This window comes from Microtus pennsylvanicus, chromosome 7, assembly GCF_037038515.1.
Source record: "Microtus pennsylvanicus isolate mMicPen1 chromosome 7, mMicPen1.hap1, whole genome shotgun sequence".
NCBI lineage: Eukaryota > Metazoa > Chordata > Mammalia > Rodentia > Cricetidae > Microtus > Microtus pennsylvanicus.
This window is the reverse complement of record NC_134585.1, coordinates 2,830,627-2,851,910: the sequence shown is the minus strand read 5'-3', so window position 1 is coordinate 2,851,910 and position 21,284 is coordinate 2,830,627. Positions and strand designations below refer to the sequence as shown.

Sequence of the window (21,284 nt, the reverse complement as noted above, 5' to 3'; positions counted from 1 at the left end):
GGTGGTAAGGTCTTCCTGTGGACATTGCTTTACTGTTCCTGGTGGAATAACCTGGGCCCGAGCTATTCTTTAATAGTGACCTGAATACCCAAAGGAGGCTTCACCCTCAGGCCACATTCTGGCTAGAGATCCAGACCATGACAGAAATTAGAGGGTTATTCCATATAGCCCCTGGCTTCTAGTGATCGCTGCCCATTTTCCCAAAACAGCATCCCACCTCTCTCTAGTCTTTGGAGCCTTTGGACTCAATTTATTTCCCAGTGTTCTCAGAATACAGTGGATGCCAATGACTCTAAAATCTTGGGCTGAGCTGACCATGTTGGGGTCCAGCACACTGGGAACGGACATTCAGCCAGCTACAGAGCGACCCTTGAGTGACATTTTGTTACCAGAATCTAGTCATTCTCCATGGCCCAGTTGTTCAATTTCTTCTTAGATGATTCTGTGTCCCTTAAAAGCAGTCCTCCCAGCTGTCACGCTCAGAGATATAATTGACATTTTCACATTAGTGATTTTTTAAACTTATTCTATCTTCACTAATGTATTTCAGACAGAACTTAAATTGGCATAGAAGAGGATGTTTGACCAACATTCCCAAACGCTTGAAGTTTTTTAGTTCAGTTTGTTTTAAAGTCTTCCTTTTTGAATAAATTAAGAAATTTCTTCTTAAAGAGACTCATAAGTAGAGATATGTTATTAAATAGTGGATTGCAAAGTGCCTATTTGCTAGAGTCCTTTGCCTAGCAACAGATATGTCAACCTGAACGACTTTTCTGATTGGCTGAAAGTGAAGCAATTGGATTTTAATCCCTCTCCCTTCTTGTTAATTCTGCCTCAGTCTGTGATCTCTTCTGACCCCACCAAACAGCAAGAAGAAAATGGCCACAAGCAGAGCCCTGGTGTTAAGACTTTTCTTCATGGCTGTCCTGATGAGCCCCCAGAAGTCATGGGCTATCAAAGGTAAGTGCTAAGCAAAGCAGAACCAGGGACGGTAGACGATGAGCATTTGCAAGACAGCGTTTGGGCTGAAGAGCAAGAGTGACAAGCGTCCTGTGGGTCTGAATCTGAAGGTTATAACACAGCTATAGTTCAGGGGAAATCCTTCCTTCCAACGTGGAGTAGGGCACACTTCGTCCAGCAAGACAAGCCGAGGCATGCATTGCTGAGGACCGCCATCGCAACAGAGGCCAGACTTTGGGGTGACGGAGAAGTCATTTTTAAAAGGCACCAACAAGGGCATATATCTGGGCTTTAATTTTTTAGAGAAAACTAATAGTTAGAAGTCCTACACAATGTGAAGATTAAGTGGAAAAGCATCCCTGAGCAGCCCTTAATGCTGCTCTTGGCTGAGCATCCAGAAGCTTGTTTTCCCCATGTCGGTCCTGCCAACCACAGGCACTGCCAAGTCGACCCCAGAGGACGGGCAGGCAAGTGTGTTTAACTGATTGACCCTTGGGGCAGTGGTGGCGACGCCCACCCCTTGGTGTGACACAGCAGAGGCTGCAAGGTCAGAGGTCACGACTAGTGAGTTACACCTGCAGGAGAGTAGCAGCTTGAGCCAGCGGAGACTACACAGCGGACTCTGACATCGTCTCAGAGGGAATACTGTGTGCTGGTGCAGACACCTGCTCTGAGCAGGGCTCTGCATCCAGGGGACCCGGTGGATGGCTTTAGGCCGGAAAGAAATAAGTAAGGTGGAGTCTCAGCTCCAGCCGTGCAGCAGCCGCTTGGGCTTCTATTGCCCAAGGATTTAGGAAGGCAGATGCTCTTCCTGTGCGGGTGTGGCTGGAGGGAAGGGGCATCTAGAATATATGTTTGCGCAGAGAGGCAAATGTAAAATAAATCCCTGGGTCAAACATTAAAATCGGTCCCCTTACTCCTAATCAACAGAGAAGCAGTGGTCTCCTCATCTCTCTCACGGTTGGTTATTCTCCTTGTCAATCATAATAGACCGCGTCCCACAAAAGCTTACTCACGCTCTAAGTGGTGTTTAGATAAAGGTCAAGTTTCAAGGTCAACCCAGGGATGCCCCTTCTGGCAGAGGAAGCTTTGGAGTGACCTCACAATGTTGCAAGTTCTCTGTCTCAACCTCCTGGGCACCTCAGGCTCCACTTACATCTTTAAGGGTCTAGTCTGTGGGGCTTAGAGCAGTTTCTGTCCACAAACTGTCAGCAGTGTTTGTTAGAGGCCTGAGGAGGTGCTAAGAAAGTTTTTGTCTCAAACCAATCCTGGTGGAGCGGGACTCCAGCAGAGCTCAAATATTGAGTAGATAGTGATCTGCTCCCATCACAGGGTAGGGGAAGGGATCAGGTGTTCCAGAGTTCCTAATTAATCCTTTCAAATAACTTCTCCCTTCGGAGAGCACAGCACCAGGAGAAAAGACGCTGGTGGCTGGTGTGCCACCGGAGTGATTGACATCCACACAGCAGGGAGCCAGGAACTTTCTTTCTTATGCAATGCTGCTAGATTTCTAAAGTCTTGAGGTCATTAGAGTCCACTCAAAACTGCGTCTTCTGAATCAACCTGCCTCTCCCTCAAGGCTCAGGAACACCGCAGAAGAGAGCGCAGAAAGAACCTAAGAGCCAGAGGATGGGGAGGCCCCGTGAGATGCTGTCTTTCAGGTGTGAGGAGTCTGTTGCTTACACGAATGAACTTGCTGTGGCTGTGGTTACCTGCCCAAGCCAGTTAAACAATCCAGCACGGATTGGGAGTGGCTCTGGAGGCCCCGCCCCTCGCCGAGGAGTTGTTTACAGCTGATAGCTGCTGAGGAAGAGTTTTCTTTTGGTGTGTGTGTGTGTGTGTGTGTGTGTGTGTGTGTGTGTGTTGGGGGTGGTGGCTCATGCTTCCATGGGTGACCTCATACACAGGCACACGAGGACGACACTAACTTGCCTGGTGGGTTGATGAAGAAGGCTGTGCCTTGCCTCCCTCATCCATTCGTTCTCTTTGAGACAGCTCCTTTCTTTCTCACCTCCCTGCTTTGCTCAGCATGGACGTCCATCACGAGGACCTTGTCTCCTAAACCCAACCTTTCCTCCACTATTCTACGTGTGCCAGCCCCCAGTGATCCCCTCCTACGCACACACGTGGGCCCTCCGTCTCCCTTTCCCATCTCCCTCCCTAACTTCCTTTCCTTTCTTTTCAGAGGAGCACAGAATCATCCAGGCGGAGTTCTATCTTTCCCCAGACGACAAAGGAGAGTATATGTTTGACTTTGATGGTGATGAGATTTTCCACGTGGATATTGGAAAGTCGGAGACCATCTGGAGACTTAAAGAATTTGGACAGTTTGCCAGTTTCGAAGCTCAGGGTGCATTGGCCAACCTAGCTGTGGACAAAGCTAACCTGGAAATCATGATAAAGCGTTCCAACCACACTCCAGCCGCCAATGGTACCCTCTTCTCCTCTGCACCCCTCCTCCTCAGAGCTTTAAGACAGATGCTCTGGATATCTCTTTCCCTAAGCTCGCTGAGACCTAAGCTTGCTCAGCTTAGCAAACCCAATCCTCAGGCCACAGGCTCAGAGATGTTCGACCCTCAGGGCTTTTCTGTTCTGGTCTTGGCTTATTCACCCACTGTCTCTCATGAAGTCATTGCCCCGAGTCTACACAGGGGAAGTTGGGAACAGGTTGGGGGTGGGTGTGGGTGGGTGTCACACCACAATGCTGACTCCTAAATGATGGAGCTGGGTATAGGATGGCAGGACTCCTCAGGGCACAGCTTCAGAGTCCTGAGGTAGAATTGTACCACGCCCCAGAGTGGAAAGGAGGGGAACACGCTGAGGGACGGAAAGCTGATTTGTGTTGTGTCCCCCACAGTGTCCCCAGAGGTGACTGTGCTCACCAACGGTCCAGTGAGCCTGGGGGAGCCCAACATCCTTATCTGCTTCGTCGACAAGTTCTCCCCGCCGGTGGTCAACGTCACCTGGCTTCGGAACGGACAGCCTGTCACGACAGGCGTGTCAGAAACCGTCTTCCTACCCAGGGATGATCACCTCTTCCGCAAGTTCTACTATCTGACCTTCCTGCCCTCCACGGAAGATTACTATGACTGCAGGGTGGAGCACTGGGGTTTGGAGGAGCCTCTGCTCAAGCACTGGGGTACGGCACATCGGTTGGTTCACGTTAGGACATCCTGCGGTGATGCTGGGTTCTGGACCCCTAGCACTCTCAGGGTAGGGATGGGAACAGCTCAGTGGAACAGCGCTCGCTTCTCATGTGTGGGCCTCAAGTTCAATTCCCAGCACCACAAACTAAGAGTTCAGTGTTTCATAACGTTGATTTATACCCTTCTCCTCTCTCATTAACCGGACTCCTCCACTTAAAAAAATTACATGTGTGGGCGTTTGCCTGTGTGTATGTCTGTGTATCATGTTTGTGTCCGGTGCCCTCGGAGGTCAGATCCCCTCCAACTCAAGCTATGGACAGTTGTTAGCTGCCATATGGAAGCTGGGACTGAAACCCAGGTCCCCTGCAAGAGCAGCCAGTTCTCTTAACTGCAGAGCCGCCCTCTGCCCTCAGAACGCATTCTCTCTATTACACTGGTCACCACTGCTATTCCCTACCGCAGTAATTGACAGCTACTTCATTTTTTTTCCCCAGAATTTGAAGAGCATACCCTCCTCCCAGAAACTAAAGAGAACGTGGTGTGTGCTCTCGGGCTGTTTGTGGGCCTAGTGGGCATCATTGCCGGGGTTGTCTTCATCATCAAGGGTATGCAAAGACGGACTTCTGCAGACCGCCGCCAAGGAGCCCTGTGAGACGGCTGGAGGTGGGTTATGTGCAGTTGGAAGCGCACAGATGTGAGGGAATCCGAGGGGAAAACGTGTGTGTGTGGAGGGGTAATGGCGCCTTTAAGAAAAGGGTCAGGAAAAGTCCTGCCTCTTAATTCCTTTTGTTGGAAGAGATCAAGCCTTAGCATTGGCTGATATCCCAAACCTCCAGGATCCACGATCCCTTCCATGGATGTTCCTGGACCACATTTTAAGTCTTGAAATTTTTCTTTAGCTCCCAAGACCATTGACTCACTGAGAACGCAGTACCCTGGTGACTTGGGGAAGTTAGTCCCCAGACTCAGGCAATTCTGAACTCGGTGTTCCAAGGCAGCAGCCATGCCGCTGGAGTCAGAAGTCTTTGGAGTTAGGCTCTTGGATTCGTGGCAGGAGTTGGAAATCTCTTGAGTCAATGACTGGTATTGATCCTTTAGTATGAAAGATGCTTCTAGGGGGATCTAGAAAAAGGTAAGGCATGATGACCTTTGCGCAAAATAGGGCTAGCAGTTCATGTTGAGAACCCAAATCGACACTTAAGGACTTCCACAGCGTCAAACGATCAAGGGGGCAAGGAAGGAAGCTGACTCCCTGGTAACCATGTGTGTCCCACCACAGGTGATGCCTTCCACAGAAGCGGAATGAGGAAACTTGCTGTGACATCGGCTGAGCCTCAGTTGTTCACCTCAGCGGAGACCCGCACCTTCTGCAGTCTCGGCCTTAAGCCTCGACAATGGCGGCAGGTTCTCTGGTCTGATGTGTAGCTGGGGTTCTCTGCCTCCTTCCTGTGTTTTATATTTTCCATCCTTTGCAGTCACCACCTAATTCCCCTGACAAATATCACAACGTTCTTCCTCTGCTGTGGAACTCTCAGAGCACTGCATGGAAGTATCTTCTGCTCTCTTACGGCTCGCTGTTTCTCCAAACTGTGTTTTTTTTCCCCTATAAATAATAAACATCTTGGATGAGTTGTGAGGTGTTTTTCATGTCTGATCAAGTTCTTGGTGGAGAGGAGGGGCCCGATTAATCCGTGTGCTCCCTCCAAGTCTGAACGTCCAGTGCCTGTAGTAATATGAGCGGCGGTGGGGCTATGTCCCCAAAACCCCAGCCACCTGCCCTGCCCGGCTAGCTTATGCCCCAAATAATTACACGGACACTGTATTCTTTTAAACACTGCTCTGGCCCATTTCTAATCATCTATGTAGCGCCCCTAGGTGCGCTTACCGGGAAGATTCTAGCCTAAGTCCATCCTGGGTTGGAGCTTCATAGCGTGCGTCTTCCCTGGAGCAAGTAGCATGGCGTCTCTCTGAAGGCGTCTGCTCTGGAGAGGAGAGCTGAGGAGTCTGACCTCACTTCCTCTTCCTCCCGGCATTCTGTTCTGTTTACTCCACCCACCTAAGGGTGGGCCTATCAAATGGGCCTAGCAGGTTCTTTATTGCTTAGCCAGTGAAATCAACAGATTGATATATGACACTCCCACATCACTTCCCCTTTTTCTGTTTAAACAAAAAAAAAAGGCTTTAACTTTAACATAGCAAAATTACACATAACGAAACAGTTATCAAGTAAAAGTTACATCAGAAACATTTATACATATAACAAAATTGACCGTAAATCTCTATCAATAAAGCAAAATCTATACTAATACAAATTATTCATATCTATATCATATCCCCCTTTAAATGTAAAAGAAGGTTTATAAACCATATTTGGGAACATGGGCGCAGTTTTTTCTCTCCAAACTGCTTCCTGCTGAATGGGGGCGTCGTTAATCAGATTATTTAGGGTGTAACCTGTGTGCCAGGTTTATCTCAGTTGGCAGTTAAGCAAAGCAATTTTCTGAAGATGTTCACAGCAACCCTTCAGGAGGACGTGGTCCATCATACCAAATCGGAATAGATGCAATCCACAGGGTCTGGTCCTCTGTGAAAACAAAAGAAGACTCTCTCCAAAGCATCATATCCTTAGACCCAAATTCTGAAATCGTAATACCCTTATATCCATTCTGGTTTAGCTTGGCAGCCCAGGTAATGAAATGTCTCTCTGTACTTAGCTCCTTCACAGTCAAAAATTTTAAAGAAAACACAATGTACATAATCCAGACTCTCTGTGAATTTTTCATCTTTACGCGGCTTATTTTTACTCTATCACTTTACTTTATTCTGTCTCTTTAAAGACTTTACCTTTTTTTTTTAACCATTAACTTTATTCTCTATATTCCTTTTCTTCTCTCTCTCTCAAGCCTACGTACATTCATACAACAGTGTGACTCATTTAGTGGTCTGAATCTGTCCTATTGTGAATCTGCAATTTTTTACTATCCAGGAGCACTTTTGATTTGCGCCTTTAAATCACTAGGCACTTAAGAATCTAAGCTGTGACATTCCTACATTAACTTTTTGCTTTTTGAGCTTTTATCTTTGACCTGGAATAATCCTGTAGACCAGGCTGTCTTTGAACTCTCAGAAATCCGCCTGTCTCTGCCTCCCAGGCATTGGGATTAAAGGTGTTTGCTCCTACACCTTGAACTCAGAGATCTGTTCGCCTCTGCCTTCTAGGCACTGGGATTAAAGGCGTGTGCTGCCACACCTTGAAGTCACAGAGGTTTACTTTAAGAATTTTAACTTTTAGTCTGCGTATATTTTTAACACATTTTAAATCATTTAAAAATTTTCTTTGCCTTTGAATCTCTCTTTTTACTGTATCTCTCTCTCTTTTTCTGACCACATGAGGCTTTAAATTACTGAGCAATATCAGTAGGACTAAAGGCGTGGCTTTGCCAGCTAGATCCAGTCCATTCCTTAGCTTTCCAGCCTCATGGCTGAGGTATTGGCTGCAAGGTCCCTGCCAGCCAGCGAGCTACAACAGACAACACTCAAGTCCTCTCTCTGTAGCCGGCCCTCCTGCCTCAAACAGTCAGAGTTTGCCCTGGCAGGATGGCCCAGAAAGCCGGCATTTTTAAACGGCACAGCTTTTTTCCTGCTACGGCTGAAAACCGAAAAGCATGCGTTCAGCTTTTCGTCAACACCGTTTAAGTGTTTCGTGGCAGGACCTCTTAATCAGTTGCAGGCTTTGCAGCTAAAGCTGAGTCAGGAAGCCTCTTGGGGCTACCAGGTAGGAGCGGCACTCAGCACTTTAATTCTGAGACTGAGCGTGCAGCACAGAAATTCTTTTCATCCAAGTTACATCCAAATCTGACATGCAGAGCACTGCTCAGTCTGAAAACACGTCCCTGTTTGGCGGCAGGAATCTGCCATGCTCTTCCGCCTGCCTAAGCCTGATTCTGCCTTCTTCCCAGGAGCAGGCGGGGAGCTCTGAGTCATCGTCACGGTCTCAGAGCACTCTCCTTCCGATCCCAAGCGGGAACACAAACATAAAGCCAGAGTTTGCACTGGCGGCAAAGCCCCAGGAAGCAGCGCTTTAAAATAATGCAGCTTTTTTTCTGCTGCTGTTGCTGAATCAGGAAATCTCCTTACAGCACGCCACCAACAAACAGCAAAAATCTGTGTTAAATGCTCTCTCCCTTATTTTTAAGCCTTCTCAGGTTTTTTAAGTGGGTTTAGTTAGCCACACGTCTGGGCGTCATTTGTAGTAATAGGGGCGCGGTGGGGCTATGTCCCCAAAACCCCAGCCACCTGCCCTGCCCGGCTAGCTTATGCCCCAAATAATTACACGGACACTGTATTCTTTTAAACACTGCTCTGGCCCATTTCTAATCATCTATGTAGCGCCCCTAGGTGCGCTTACCGGGAAGATTCTAGCCTAAGTCCATCCTGGGTTGGAGCTTCATAGCGTGCGTCTTCCCTGGAGCAGGTAGCATGGCGTCTCTCTGAAGGCGTCTGCTCTGGAGAGGAGAGCTGAGGAGTCTGACCTCACTTCCTCTTCCTCCCGGCATTCTGTTCTGTTTACTCCACCCACCTAAGGGTGGGCCTATCAAATGGGCCTAGCAGGTTCTTTATTGCTTAGCCAGTGAAATCAACAGATTGATATATGACACTCCCACATCAAGTGCCTTCACGAGCGCTGGGATTAATCAGAAACCCCAGGTTCACTAGGGTTCTACAGATGCTATTGTTTGAAGATGAGTCCTCACCTGACAAACCCCAGAGCAGGGCTGCTGTGCTGCAAACTCAGGATCAGTGTGGGGAGATCTGTAGGGAGCTAGAGGGAGACATGAGGGTGAACGTGACCTTCCCCGCCCCCACCCATTTTATACACGTATGACATTCTCAAAGAAAGTTTAAAGAGATTCAGTATGCAAATAAGGTCAGCACTAACTGGACTCAGTATGTATCTATGTGCACATGCATGCATTTATATATGCCTGCGTGTATGTGCCTGCGTGTGTACGTGCATGCGTGTATATGTGCCTGTGTGTGTATGTGCCTGCGTGTGTACGTGCATGCGTGTGTATGTGCCTGTGTGTGTACGTGCATGCGTGTGTATGTGCCTGTGTGTGTACGTGCATGCGTGTATATGTGCCTGTGTGTGTACGTGCATGCGTGTGTATGTGCCTGTGTGTGTATGTGCATGCGTGTGTATGTGCATGCGTGTGTATGTGCATGCGTGTGTATGTGCATGCGTGTGTATGTGCCTGTGTGTGTATGTGCCTGCGTGTGTATGTGCATGCGTGTGTATGTGCATGCGTGTGTATGTGCATGCGTGTGTATGTGCCTGTGTGTGTATGTGCCTGCGTGTGTACGTGCATGCGTGTATATGTGCCTGTGTGTGTATGTGCCTGCGTGTGTACGTGCATGCGTGTGTATGTGCCTGTGTGTGTACGTGCATGCGTGTGTATGTGCCTGTGTGTGTACGTGCATGCGTGTATATGTGCCTGTGTGTGTACGTGCATGCGTGTGTATGTGCCTGTGTGTGTATGTGCATGCGTGTGTATGTGCCTGTGTGTGTATGTGCCTGCGTGTGTACGTGCATGCGTGTGTATGTGCCTGTGTGTGTATGTGCCTGCGTGTGTACGTGCATGCGTGTGTATGTGCATGCGTGTGTATGTGCATGCGTGTGTATGTGCATGCGTGTGTATGTGCCTGTGTGTGTATGTGCCTGCGTGTGTACGTGCATGCGTGTATATGTGCCTGTGTGTGTATGTGCCTGCGTGTGTACGTGCATGCGTGTGTATGTGCCTGTGTGTGTATGTGCCTGCGTGTGTATGTGCATGCGTGTGTATGTGCATGCGTGTGTATGTGCATGCGTGTGTATGTGCATGCGTGTGTATGTGCCTGTGTGTGTATGTGCCTGCGTGTGTATGTGCATGCGTGTGTATGTGCCTGCGTGTGTATGTGCATGCGTGTGTATGTGCCTGCGTGTGTATGTGCCTGCGTGTGTATGTGCCTGCGTGTGTATGTGCATGCGTGTGTATGTGCATGCGTGTGTATGTGCCTGCGTGTGTATGTGCCTGCGTGTGTATGTGCATGTGTGTGTATGTGCCTGCGTGTGTACGTGCCTGTGTGTGTATATATGCACGTGCATATGTGTGTATGAAGAAAGTCATGGATTCTAGAAGTGAGAGGAAGTGTTTGAGGGATCATGGAAGGAGCTGGAAGGGAGAGGGATGGGTGGAAATGATGTAAATATATAAATATGACATACTTGTGTCTAAGCACCCCATGTAATTTTTTTTAAAGAAGAGATTCAGAATTAATACTTGGTTCACATTAACAGAATCAGTGAACGCTGTCTATGCTAACTGGATCAGTGAACGCAGTCCACGCTAACTGAATGAGTGAACGCAGTCCACGCTAACTGAATGAGTGAACGCTGTCCACGCTAACTGGATCAGTGAACGCAGTCCACAGTAACTGAAAAATGGGGAAAAGCACTTGATCGCCTGGATAGACTCAGAAAATGAATTGTGCGAGAGCTTAGCATTTGGATTTAAAGGTTTTTCTTTTTCTTGAAATAACTGCTATCTTATGAAATATGTAATAAAAGGGAATTTATTTGATCTGGAGAAAGCCAGCTGTCCTGTTTTTCCCATCAGACACAGGCACAGACACCCAAAGCTTCCCCACTTGGCACGTAGGGCACACTGTGGCATTATGGTGTTGGGCAGTGAAAAAAATGGCAAAATAAATAAACAAAAGGTATTAGGATTTCAAAGAATACAAAATTTAATTGGTTCCTTTTTGATATAACCAGATACTTAGGAAGAAAAAAAACAAAACAGACAAAAGTATGGTGATATTTTGTTTGTGCTGTAACAAAGTTTGCCTGACGAGCACCTGAACACAGAGCTAGCCACACTAGTCAGCCATGCAGGCCAGGCAGTGGTGGCTCACACCTTTAATACCAGGACTCAGGGGAAAGATGGATCTCTGTGAGTTCGAGGCCACCCTGAGCTACTTGAGATTGAATCTGTCTAAAAGAGAAACAGAGCTCATACAAAGGTGATCCCAGCATTTGGAATTCCATGCCTTAAACCCCAGCACTAGGGAGGTGAAGACAGCAGTGATATGGTTGGGAATGTAAGGCAGGAGGAGACAGGAGCTCAGATGCAGACTGAGGATTCAGCTTGAGATTCAGTCTGAGGTTTCATAGAGACAGGATCGCCCTTTGGTCTGAACATTGGTAGAGGTAAGAACTCTCTAGTGACTGGCTGCTCTGCTTCTCTGATCTTCCAGCATTAACCCTTATATCTGACTCTAGGTTTTTTATTATTAGGAACAATTAGATTTCATGTTACAGCACCAGACAAAGGACAGGGTAATTTAAGGGGACAGGACAGGGGAGAGGAGGGAACTTCTGCAGGCCCAGACACGGGCTGAGCAGGCCATCAGGGAGCACAGTCTGCAGGGTCCAGAACCAGGACAAGGCAGGTCCTGGTAGAGCACTGTCAGTGGAGGAACTCGAGCAGGCAGGACAAGATTTCAGACATGGAGACAGGAGAGCTTCTTCCTTCAGCCTTGTCAGCTCAGCTCAGCTCCGGAGTCCTGCAGAGCACAGGGGACAGTGGCATTTTCAGACCCAACTCTGCAGTGGCTTCTCTCCCCCCTCAGGCCTCCCTGACAGCATGGCAGTGAGCAGAGAGAACTTCTCACACCCCAGCCAAAGCTGCTTCAGAGCACAGGCCTTCAGTAAGTGCAGGGAACAAGGCTCAGTGCAAACCACCTGGCCGGACTCTGGCAGGGCCCAGCGGCTCTTCCTTCCCCTGTGCGTTTCTCAGCCTGTTCCCTGCCTGTCAGTCTTTCTCTTATCTGCAAGCCACTGCTCCTCAGGTTGCTCTCCAGCACCCACAGAGAGGTGCGTTCGGAAGCTGCTTAGACTTTGAGATCACCTTGGGGAGCTCTACCGACTCCCTGGTAACTAACCTTAGCGAAGCCATGACTCTCCCCAGAAATGCTATGGGGAAAGTTGGCCCCACCAGCTCCTCACCTCTCAGGTTCCTTGAGTAGACGAACAGCCCCCCTGGGAGGGACAGCAGACCCAGCACCAAGACCACAGCTCCACTCAGCATCTTCTTCCGTGCCGACGTGGACTGAGCCCCTGAGGAGGGAAGCCAGGTGTGGGCTTTTAATCTCAAATTCAACACCCCTCATTGAGGTCCTGATATTCGGAGCACTAGGGGAGCTAGAACCGGCCGCATCTGGGAAGATATTTCAGAATCACACGAAACAGTGGAAGACTAGCTGCAGCTATGGATGGGAATGCAACTATCTGGTGTTGCTTTATAAATCTACACTATCCCCTATAATGAAACTCAAGACGTCATTTCTCCTAGCAGCAGCTGGTGGCTGGGTAGTGTTGCCCGGGTTCCACTTTGCTCTTAATAACTGCTGTCCAGAGGAGGTGGCTCTAATTTCAGTTCCTTTCTGGAGTTGTGGTTTAAAACTTAGAGGTACACTTTTCTCTGATTCTTGCCAGAGAACCTAGCTCATGCTGTGTGCTGTACTGGGGATATCTGTCATCACTGACACATCTTCACCCAGCCTATCTAAATATTTTAATTTTCAATGGTTTTCTATTTGGGAACGTTACCACATAGCTCCCGTCTTAATCAGCCTGTATGTGGGTGGAGAGATGGAACTAGGCGAGGAATAAAAGCCAGTAACTTGGAATTCTACACATCTTTCTCTGTGGAATAAGCCACTCCCCCTTTCTGGTGGGCAGGGATTCTCAGGGCCAGAGAGAGCTGACAAGCAGAGGTAAGCCACGCCCCTCCCAGGTGGGCGGGGGATTCACAGGGTCCGGAGCTTTCCACTCACTCCACTCCACTCTGGCAGGGCTGGTCAGGCTAGGATGCTCCACCTGGCAGGTGTAAACCTCTCCACTCTGAGGAACCGTCTCCAGCATCACCAGGGTCTGGAAGGTCCAGTCTCCATTCCGGATCAGGCCCGTGGTCACGACCCCAGTCTTCTCCTCCTGGCCATTCCGGAACCATGTGATTTCAATCTGGCCGGGGTAGAAGCCTCTCACAGAGCAGACCAGGAGGTTGTGGTGCTCTTTGCCGGGGGCTTGCTGTCTCTACTTCACTGACAGGAAAGATCAAGTCTTTGATACCCCATCGCAGTCCGCTAAAACCTACCGAAGGAGCCTTTGGGGCAAGGGGCAGCAGCAGGCAGCCCGAAGCGCGTACGGGCTGCGTCTTTGCCGGGTGCACAGTCACCTGGGGCTCAACTAGAGGAGAAAGGGAGGTGAGAATAAGTCATGAGGTGGAGTTGTCCCCCCAAGTCGGCTGCCTGTCTGCCTCCATCCACCCAGGCTGGCCGCCCAAACCTTCCTGTGATGTTATCCTAATAGCAGGGTCAGCTGGATCTGAGGAAATGGTAAGGCTTTATTTTATAGCCTGAAACATTGATTATCATTGAACTGAAATATCTCCAGTTTCTCAACTGAAAGCACTGGCGATGGATCATGGGCACAGTACCTCAACGCACATACACCTTGGAATAGCTGAGGAAGGGCTCTATCCTGGGAAACAGGTGCAGAGGGAGGTGATTCCCAGATGTCTTGAAGAAAGAAAAAATCTAAAAGGTCATTACATTAGGACCAACACAGTGGAAGGAGAGAACAGCTCCTGCAAGCTGTCTTGTGATCTCCACACAGGTGACACAGTATTCTCTTCTCTCTGTCTTTCTCATCTGTCTTTCTGTCTGTCTGTCTCTCTCATGCACGCGCGCGCACACGCGCACACACACATACATGTACATACATACACACTATGTGAAACTCACCAGAGGACTCTCTGTTCTCTGCAAAACAAACATTTGAAATCACAATTGTTGTCACTGTACAACTGGTGGTCTTTTTCTGAGCACAAGCCAGGGCCTGGGGCTCCCTGTTACCAGGGCTTGGTCTTGGGAAACTCCTTCACAGACCAGCCTCCAAGGGGCATTTGTTTTAAAAGAGGAGCCTGGGGAAATGTTTCTTCTCAGTCCTACAAGTGACACTTCTAGGACCGATTTACACATTGACAATTTTTCAGAAATTCTCACGAATAAAAATTTCTTCAAAGAAAGCAATGAAAAATAAAAATAAACCCAAACTGGAGAATTCACCCATCAAATGTCAGTGAAGTGCCAGCAGAGCGAGTCCACGGTCTACGGCCACACAGCCCTGAATAGGCCCAATTTCACCTCAGAAGCTAAGCAAGGATTCTGGGGGGCTGGGATGGCTCAGCAGTTAAAAGCACTTGCTGCTCTTGCAGAGGGCCCAAGTTTCTTTTTTTTTTTAAATATTTTTTATGGTTTATTTAACTTTATTTTATGTGCATTGGTGTGAAGGTGTCAGATCCCCTGCAACTGGATCTTCAGACAGTTGTGAGCTGCCATGTGGGTGCTGGGAATTGAACCCGGGTCCTCTGGAAGAGCAGTCAGTGCTCTTAACCACTGAGCCATTTCTCCAGCCAGCCAAGTTTCTTTTTTGGAGGCTCAGTCACTTGCAGCTCCAGCTTCAGGGGATCCAGCGCCCTCTTCTGGCCTCTGTGAGTACCTCATTCACATGCACACACACGTGTAATTAAAAATAAAACAACTTATATTTTCAAAAAGCTAAGCATCATAGGGCCTGGTTAAAATGTGGATGGGAGAGCCTGCAAACCACTGAGGAAAACGCTGGAAACCAGAGCTGTGGACGGCCTGTGAAGCTTAGTGTGAAGCTAGGGCTTCTATTGCCATGAAGAGAAACCATTACCATGGCAACCCTTGTAAAGGGAAACATTTAATTTGGGTGGCTTACAATTCAGAGGGTCAGTCCATTATCATCATGGTGGACATGCTAGCGTGCAGGCACATCTGCAGCTGGAGAAGCAGCCGAGTGTCCTGGATCTGGCAGACAACAGGAAGTGGTGTGGCACTGAGTGATGCTTGAGCCAGAGACCTCAAGGTCCACCCCCGCAGTGACGCACTTCCTCCAACAAGGCCACACCTACTTCAACAATGCCACACCTCCTAATAATCCCTTTGGGGGTCGTTTTCTTTCAAACCACCAGCCTTAGAGAAGGAAAGGCCTTCCCTGCCAGTGTGAACCATGTAATAGAAACACAGAAATGAAAGAAATGGGCATTAAAAATAAAGGAGAGGTATTTCTTTTTATAATTTTTAATTTTAGTTCTACTTTTACATAATTAATTAAACTTGTCCTTACACAATTTCATAAGGTACATAATGTGTACTGTTCACCACTGTCCCGCTATTTTCCCATCACTGATCCTCCACCATGAATCTCTCTCTTTTGCACATTTGTGTCTGTTTTGTTCTGAAATATTTGGTAACACACAAAAAAACAACAACAGTCTAACAAATTGAGTGTGTGCTAACCCGCCTCACCCGAAGAAGAATCTGCCGCTACTTCGTTATGAGCAGTACATAAAACAGCAACGCAGTGCATTAGGAACAAAATTGTGCCTAAACGCCAGCTTCATATCATTAAAAAGATTTACCTTCATTTTTTTTATACGTGTGTTTGTGTGTGCGTGCCACAAGTGGAGGACAGAAGAGGGTGCAGGCCCTGGAGCTGGAGCTACAGGCAGTTGTGAGTGAGCTACCTAGTTTGGGTGCTGGAAACTTGAACCTGGGTCCTTTGGAAGAGCAGCAAGTATTCTTAACCCCTGAGCCGTCTCTCCAGCCTGTCTAACCATCTTAACCACCAAGCCATCTCTCCAGCCTGTCTAACCATCTTAACCCCTGAGCCGTCTCTCCAGCCTGTCTAACCATTTCAATGATGTAAAAATACATATGCCAAGAAAGAAAACAGACAAAGGGGGGACTTTTAAAAAAGACTTTATTTTTAATTATGTGTGTACATGAGTGTATGAGTATGTGTATGTGTGTGTGTGCGTGTGTGTGCGTGCATGCACACGTGTGTGTATGTGTGTGTGCAATACTCATGGGGGCAGTAGAGAGACTCGGATCCCCTGGGGCTGGAGTTGCAGGCTTCTGTGAGTCACCCACCATGAGAACTGAGAACTGTAAGAACAGAGCATGACCTGAATCTTGAACTCTCTGCTGCCGCTGGAGGACCTTTTGACCAAAAATAAGCCTCAGGAAGATCACAAGTGTTTCAGAGTTCCCCCCCCACACACACACGTACACACACACTTTCACCTGTGCACCTCCAGCCCAATGTTTACCTTTTAAGTTCAACAGGAACCAATCAACAAGTTGGTGGTTATTTCTGCACCTGTCCACTGAGGCCTGATAATTGTCCAGGACGTCCTTCTGGCGATTCAGGTCCTCAGCTATGGGCTTCCCCAGCTCCATCACTGCCAGGAACTTCCCAATGCCACTGTCAAAGCTTGCAAACTCTTCCTGGTTATAGATGAATCTGGTCACAGTCCTCACGCGCTCCGTCCCGTTGAGGTAACGACACTCAGCCTTCAGCTGCAGCAGGAAATGTGCTGTGGGCACAGGGACAGTATTACAGGAAATGTGCTGTGGGCACAGGGACACTATTACAGGGCACAGGGACACTATCACAGGAAATGTGCTGTGGGCACAGGGACACTATTACAGGGCACAGGGACACTATCACAGGAAATGTGCTGTGGGCACAGGGACACACTATTACAGGCTGTGTGGGAGGAGACTCAAGCAGTGTCCCAAACCGGGAGGTCAGCCAAGGGAACAGTGACGCCTGCAAGGACCTCGCCTCCTGTACCCTCTAATTCCTAACTACCCCACCATGAGTCCATCTTGAACAACTGGAGCAGCTGGAAAATATTGGGTCTCGTTATTTCTGTTGCAATAAAATATCCTGACAAAGACAACATAGCCGAGAAAGGGATTGTTTGGATGATAATTTCAGGGTATAGTCTATGACTGCCAGCAAGCCAAGGCGAGAACTTACAGCATCATGTCCACAGGGAGGGTCAGAGAAAGAATAAGCACGTGGATCCTCACGTCTCTCATCTAGCTTCCTCCTCTCTGACACCCCTATCTTCAGGGCCCCCACCTAGGGAATGGTGCAGCCCACAGTGGACTGAGTCTGCCTACGTCAGGTAACAATCAAAACAGTTTCTCACAGACATGTCCACGGGCAATCCTGATATAGATAATTTCCATTAAGATGCTCTTCCCAGGTGATTTAATTCAAGTTGTGTCAAGTTGATAGCTAAAACTAAACATCACAAAAATCATGTGGGACAGGGACCCCCTTCTCAACCACCTGCTGCCCCTTCTCCTGCCCACAGGTCTTCACCCTCATCTGAAATAGCACCCATCTAGAATTGTCTATAAAACACCCCTGAGTACTGGCCTTGTGCCAGGCCTTGCTGACCCTGGGAACCCTACGAGGGAAAACTCAATCTCTTCTTTCTGCCTTTGGAGCTAGAAATTGTGGAAGTAAGTGATGAAAGTATCTAAGGATAAAAAAATTCAAACAGAGGCACTTCTATTAACAGAATAACAAGGCAGACGCTAATGACATGACACAGAAGGACACTAGGAGTGGCTTTTCAGATGTGTAACTGTTGTGGAGGAAGCATTTGTGGGACAAGTGAGCTGGTGGGATGGTAACACCAGCACAGAGGGAAACAATAGAAAGTTCTCATTTGCAGACATCCTGTGCAGTCATCTCTGTGCAGCAGGTACCACCGTTGTCCCCTTTAACAAATCCGCAGTGGAGTCAATTGACTTCTCCACATTGCAGATCCATACCAGAGCAAGAGTTAGGCTGGAATGGGGGAATCCGGCAGATACGTCTTGGTGTATAACAGCCCACACACTTCATGTAAAACTCCCTGGGTAGATACCAGCCAAGATGTCAGAACACAGGGCTTGACTCTAGTTCGGAGAAGAATTGGAAAGACAAAGGGAAAACTCATTTAAAGGACAAGAGTTGAGAGAGAACCCTGAACATCAGCCAAGCAGCGATAGGTAATCCAAGCAAATCAAAGAGTTGCCGTGGTAACTCAGGAGAAAAAACAAAAACAAAAAGCAAAGTGAATCAACAGCCAGCATAGTGATGTCTCTTTAGTCTAAATGCTTGGGAGGCTGAGACAGGGGGATGGCAATTCAAGGTCCACCTGGTCTATGTGATGAATTTGGTGTCAATTATAACAATGTTGCAACACTGTTTCAAAACATAAAAAATTGTGTAGCCCAGTGGCAGAGAATTTACCTAGCACACCCAAGGTCATGAGTTCAATCTCCTGTACTAGAGAAAAGGAGCAAGCTTCAACCTCAGGTCCTCGTTTGGAGGTGTGTATTAGTTGCTTTTTGCTGCTGTAACTAAATATTTGATACGAAACAACCTAATGGATACCTTAGTTAATTTTAATTTTATATTATTTTGACTTATGACTTGAAAGGATAAAAGATAGTCTGTCATGGTGGGGAAGGCACAAAGGTGGAAGAACAAAGCGGATCATCAGACAGGAGAAGAAGGTAGGAGCGGGAGACAAGAGAACCAGATAGGAGCAGGAGCAGGAAGTAGGAGCATGAGGCAGAAGCATGAGGCAGGAGCACCAGACAGCTGGTTACATTGTCTGTGCAGTCAGGAAGCAGAGAGATAGCAGGAGTGGTCCAACTATAAAGCTGAAGGGCCCACCCCCAGTGACACACCTCCTCCAGCAAACCTCTGCCTCCTAAAGGTTCCACAACTTTCAGGAACAACGGTACTACAGGAGACTGAGTGTTCAAACATCAGTGCTGTGGGGGACATTGCACCTGCAGATCACAGCTGTCAAAACCCCACTGTAGGGGACAGTTAAGCAGGAAAGGACCCCTACACCCTGTCATAGACACAGTCAGCAGCCTTCCCAGCAGGAGAGTGACAGTCCTTTCACACGGGACTGTTTGGGGAGCTTGGTGGCCTAATAGTAACTGCTCAGCTCTGCTGTAACGAGGCCGCCCAGCAGCTCCTGAAATAATCACACAGAAACTGTATTATTTAAATCACCGCTTGGCCCATTAGCTCTAGCTTCTTATTGGCTAACTCTTACATCTTAATTTAACCCATTTCTAGTAATCTGTGTAAAGTTCCGGCATCTGTCTCTGCAGGGCTCCATGGCTTCTCTCTGACTCCGCCTTCTTTTTCCAGCATTCAGTTTAGTTTTCCCCTGCCTACCTATGTTCTGCCCTATCAACAGGCCAAGGCAGTTTCTTTATTCACCAATGGTATTCACAGCATACAGAGGGGGAATCCCACATCACAGCTCTAGAGAAGGGATTTGCTTTGGTCCACACAGTACCAGTAACCCAGGCTGGTACCCAGTCACTGCTAGAGGATATCTTGCAGAAGCTGACAGCCAGCCCCTGAGGCCAGCAGAAGCCTTGGGTTGGTATGCACCTCCCCAGGCAGATGTTCCTCAGCATCTCACAGGACCAGTTGCTGCCATGGTAAGAAACTCACGGTCCATCCTACTTGCTCTCTTAGGGTCAGAAAAGGCCTCCTCTCCATCCCACAACCTCTGGCCTGTGACAGCTTGTACAAAGAGCTGACTGAATTCACATGTGTCTAGCAAGAGTTGGCAAAACCCTGTTTCCTTCTATAGTTGCAGGTGTGTGACTCCCAGCAGCCCCGATCTCAGATTCATCCAGTCTTGCTTGGCCTTGGGAATGTGGCATCACTTACATTGTCCCCGAGGTCCAAGGACAGACTCATCCATGTCCTGTAGCTAACAGTGCCATGAGCCCTATTCTCACCACAGCTTTCCATGGGCCGCCATAGGCTGCTGTAGGTTATCTACAGACATTCTTTATTTTCCTTCCTTCCTTTCTTCCTTCTTTCCTTCTTTCTTTCTTTCTTTCTTTCTTTCTTCTCTCTTTCCTTCTCTTTCTTTCTTTCTTCCTTCCTTCTTTCTTTTCTTTTCTTTTTGTTTGTGTTTGGTTTTGGCTTTTGAAACAGGATTTCTCTGGGTATCCCTGGTTACTCTGGAACTCACTCTGTAGACCAGGCTGGCCTCGAACTCACAGAAATCTGTCTGCCTCTGCTTCCCAAGTGCTGGGATTAAAGGTGTGCACCACCACCGCCCAGTTTATACAGACATTCATATCCATATTCTATTGTTCCAGGATGGCAGAAAAGCCCCAAGTCTCTGCACTACTGTGCTTAGCCTGAGGGCCTTGAATAAAGTCTCTTCCACTTTCTGCATCTCTAGAGTGTGGATAACCATGCCACAAGCCTAAAATTGTCTAGCTATGGCCCGAGCAACTCAGCAAAGGTCTCCACACCTTAGAACTCCAAGCCACAGCTTCTGGTGCCCAAACCCCTGATAAAAATTAGCTTGTGCCTTCAGATCTACAGAGACCATCTGAGTAGATAACGCCACCAATGTTGCTAAGAGTACCACAAACCTCAGTGCCAATGGCAGGTACATGATGAAGTACACAGGGAAGTCCCCTCCTCCCCCCTGTGCCCCACAGCCTTAAGCCTGTGGTTACTGATGCCACAGACCCCAGAACCTTGAGACCTGTTTAGTTCTCAGGACCTAGGGAAATCCCATTCATAGTTCTACCGCTGTAGCCACTCAATCTTTAGTCCCCTTGTCTCCCGCATCCATCCTGAGCATTCTCGGGAGGGTCTGCTGTGTCCCTTGGTGTTGCCTGTGCCTGTGCAGAGAGACTTCAGCTCAGTGTTCTTCATATCCTACCCCACGCTGCCATCAGGGCTGGACTCTTGAGTAGGCTCAGGCACACACCATGGATGCCAACATCCACTATAAAGTTGTAAACCTTTATGAATCCCTGGAGGTTTTTACTGTGGTGATGAAACACCATGACCAAAGCAATGTGGTAAGAAAAGGGTTTATTTGGCTTATGTTTCCACACCTCTGTTCATCTCTGTGGGAAGTCAGGACAGGAACTCAAACAGGGCAGGAACCTGGGAGGCAGGAGCTGATGCAGAGGCCATGGAGGGAGCTGCCTACTGACTTGTTCCTCATGGCTTGTCCAGCCTGCTTTCTTACAGAATCCAGGACCACCAGCCCAGGGATGGCACCACTCACAGTGGGCGGGGCCTTTTCCAATCATTCACTAATACTCTACAGACTTGCCTATAGCCCAATCTTATGGAGGCATTTTCTCATTCGCGGTTCCTTCCTCTCTGAGAACTCCAGCCTGTGTCAA

The 21,284-nt window shown here is 48.2% G+C and overlaps 3 protein-coding genes across 3 annotated transcripts in view; 2 read left to right on the top strand and 1 right to left on the bottom strand.

The window, feature by feature from the left end:
• The window catches only part of LOC142854247 (H-2 class II histocompatibility antigen, I-E beta chain-like), a 122,292-nt gene that overhangs the window by 74,670 nt on the left and 26,338 nt on the right, over positions 1-21,284 (top strand). The gene's annotated exons all lie outside the window — the stretch shown is intronic.
• Positions 824-5,737, top strand: LOC142854246 (H-2 class II histocompatibility antigen, E-U alpha chain-like). The gene is made up of 5 exons (XM_075979549.1): positions 824-960; positions 3,146-3,391; positions 3,818-4,099; positions 4,601-4,769; positions 5,386-5,737. Exons 1-4 carry the CDS (start codon positions 879-881, stop codon positions 4,756-4,758), a joined length of 768 nt encoding a protein of 255 aa, XP_075835664.1. The 5' UTR covers positions 824-878; the 3' UTR covers positions 4,759-4,769; positions 5,386-5,737.
• On the bottom strand, positions 11,693-19,825 carry LOC142853518 (H-2 class II histocompatibility antigen, E-S beta chain-like). Its single transcript, XM_075978703.1, has 6 exons — positions 19,792-19,825; positions 16,349-16,615; positions 13,351-13,395; positions 12,984-13,220; positions 12,090-12,264; positions 11,693-11,711 (listed from the first exon to the last, which is right to left on the bottom strand). The coding sequence occupies exons 1-6, from the start codon at positions 19,823-19,825 to the stop codon at positions 11,693-11,695; spliced, it is 777 nt and encodes a 258-aa protein (XP_075834818.1).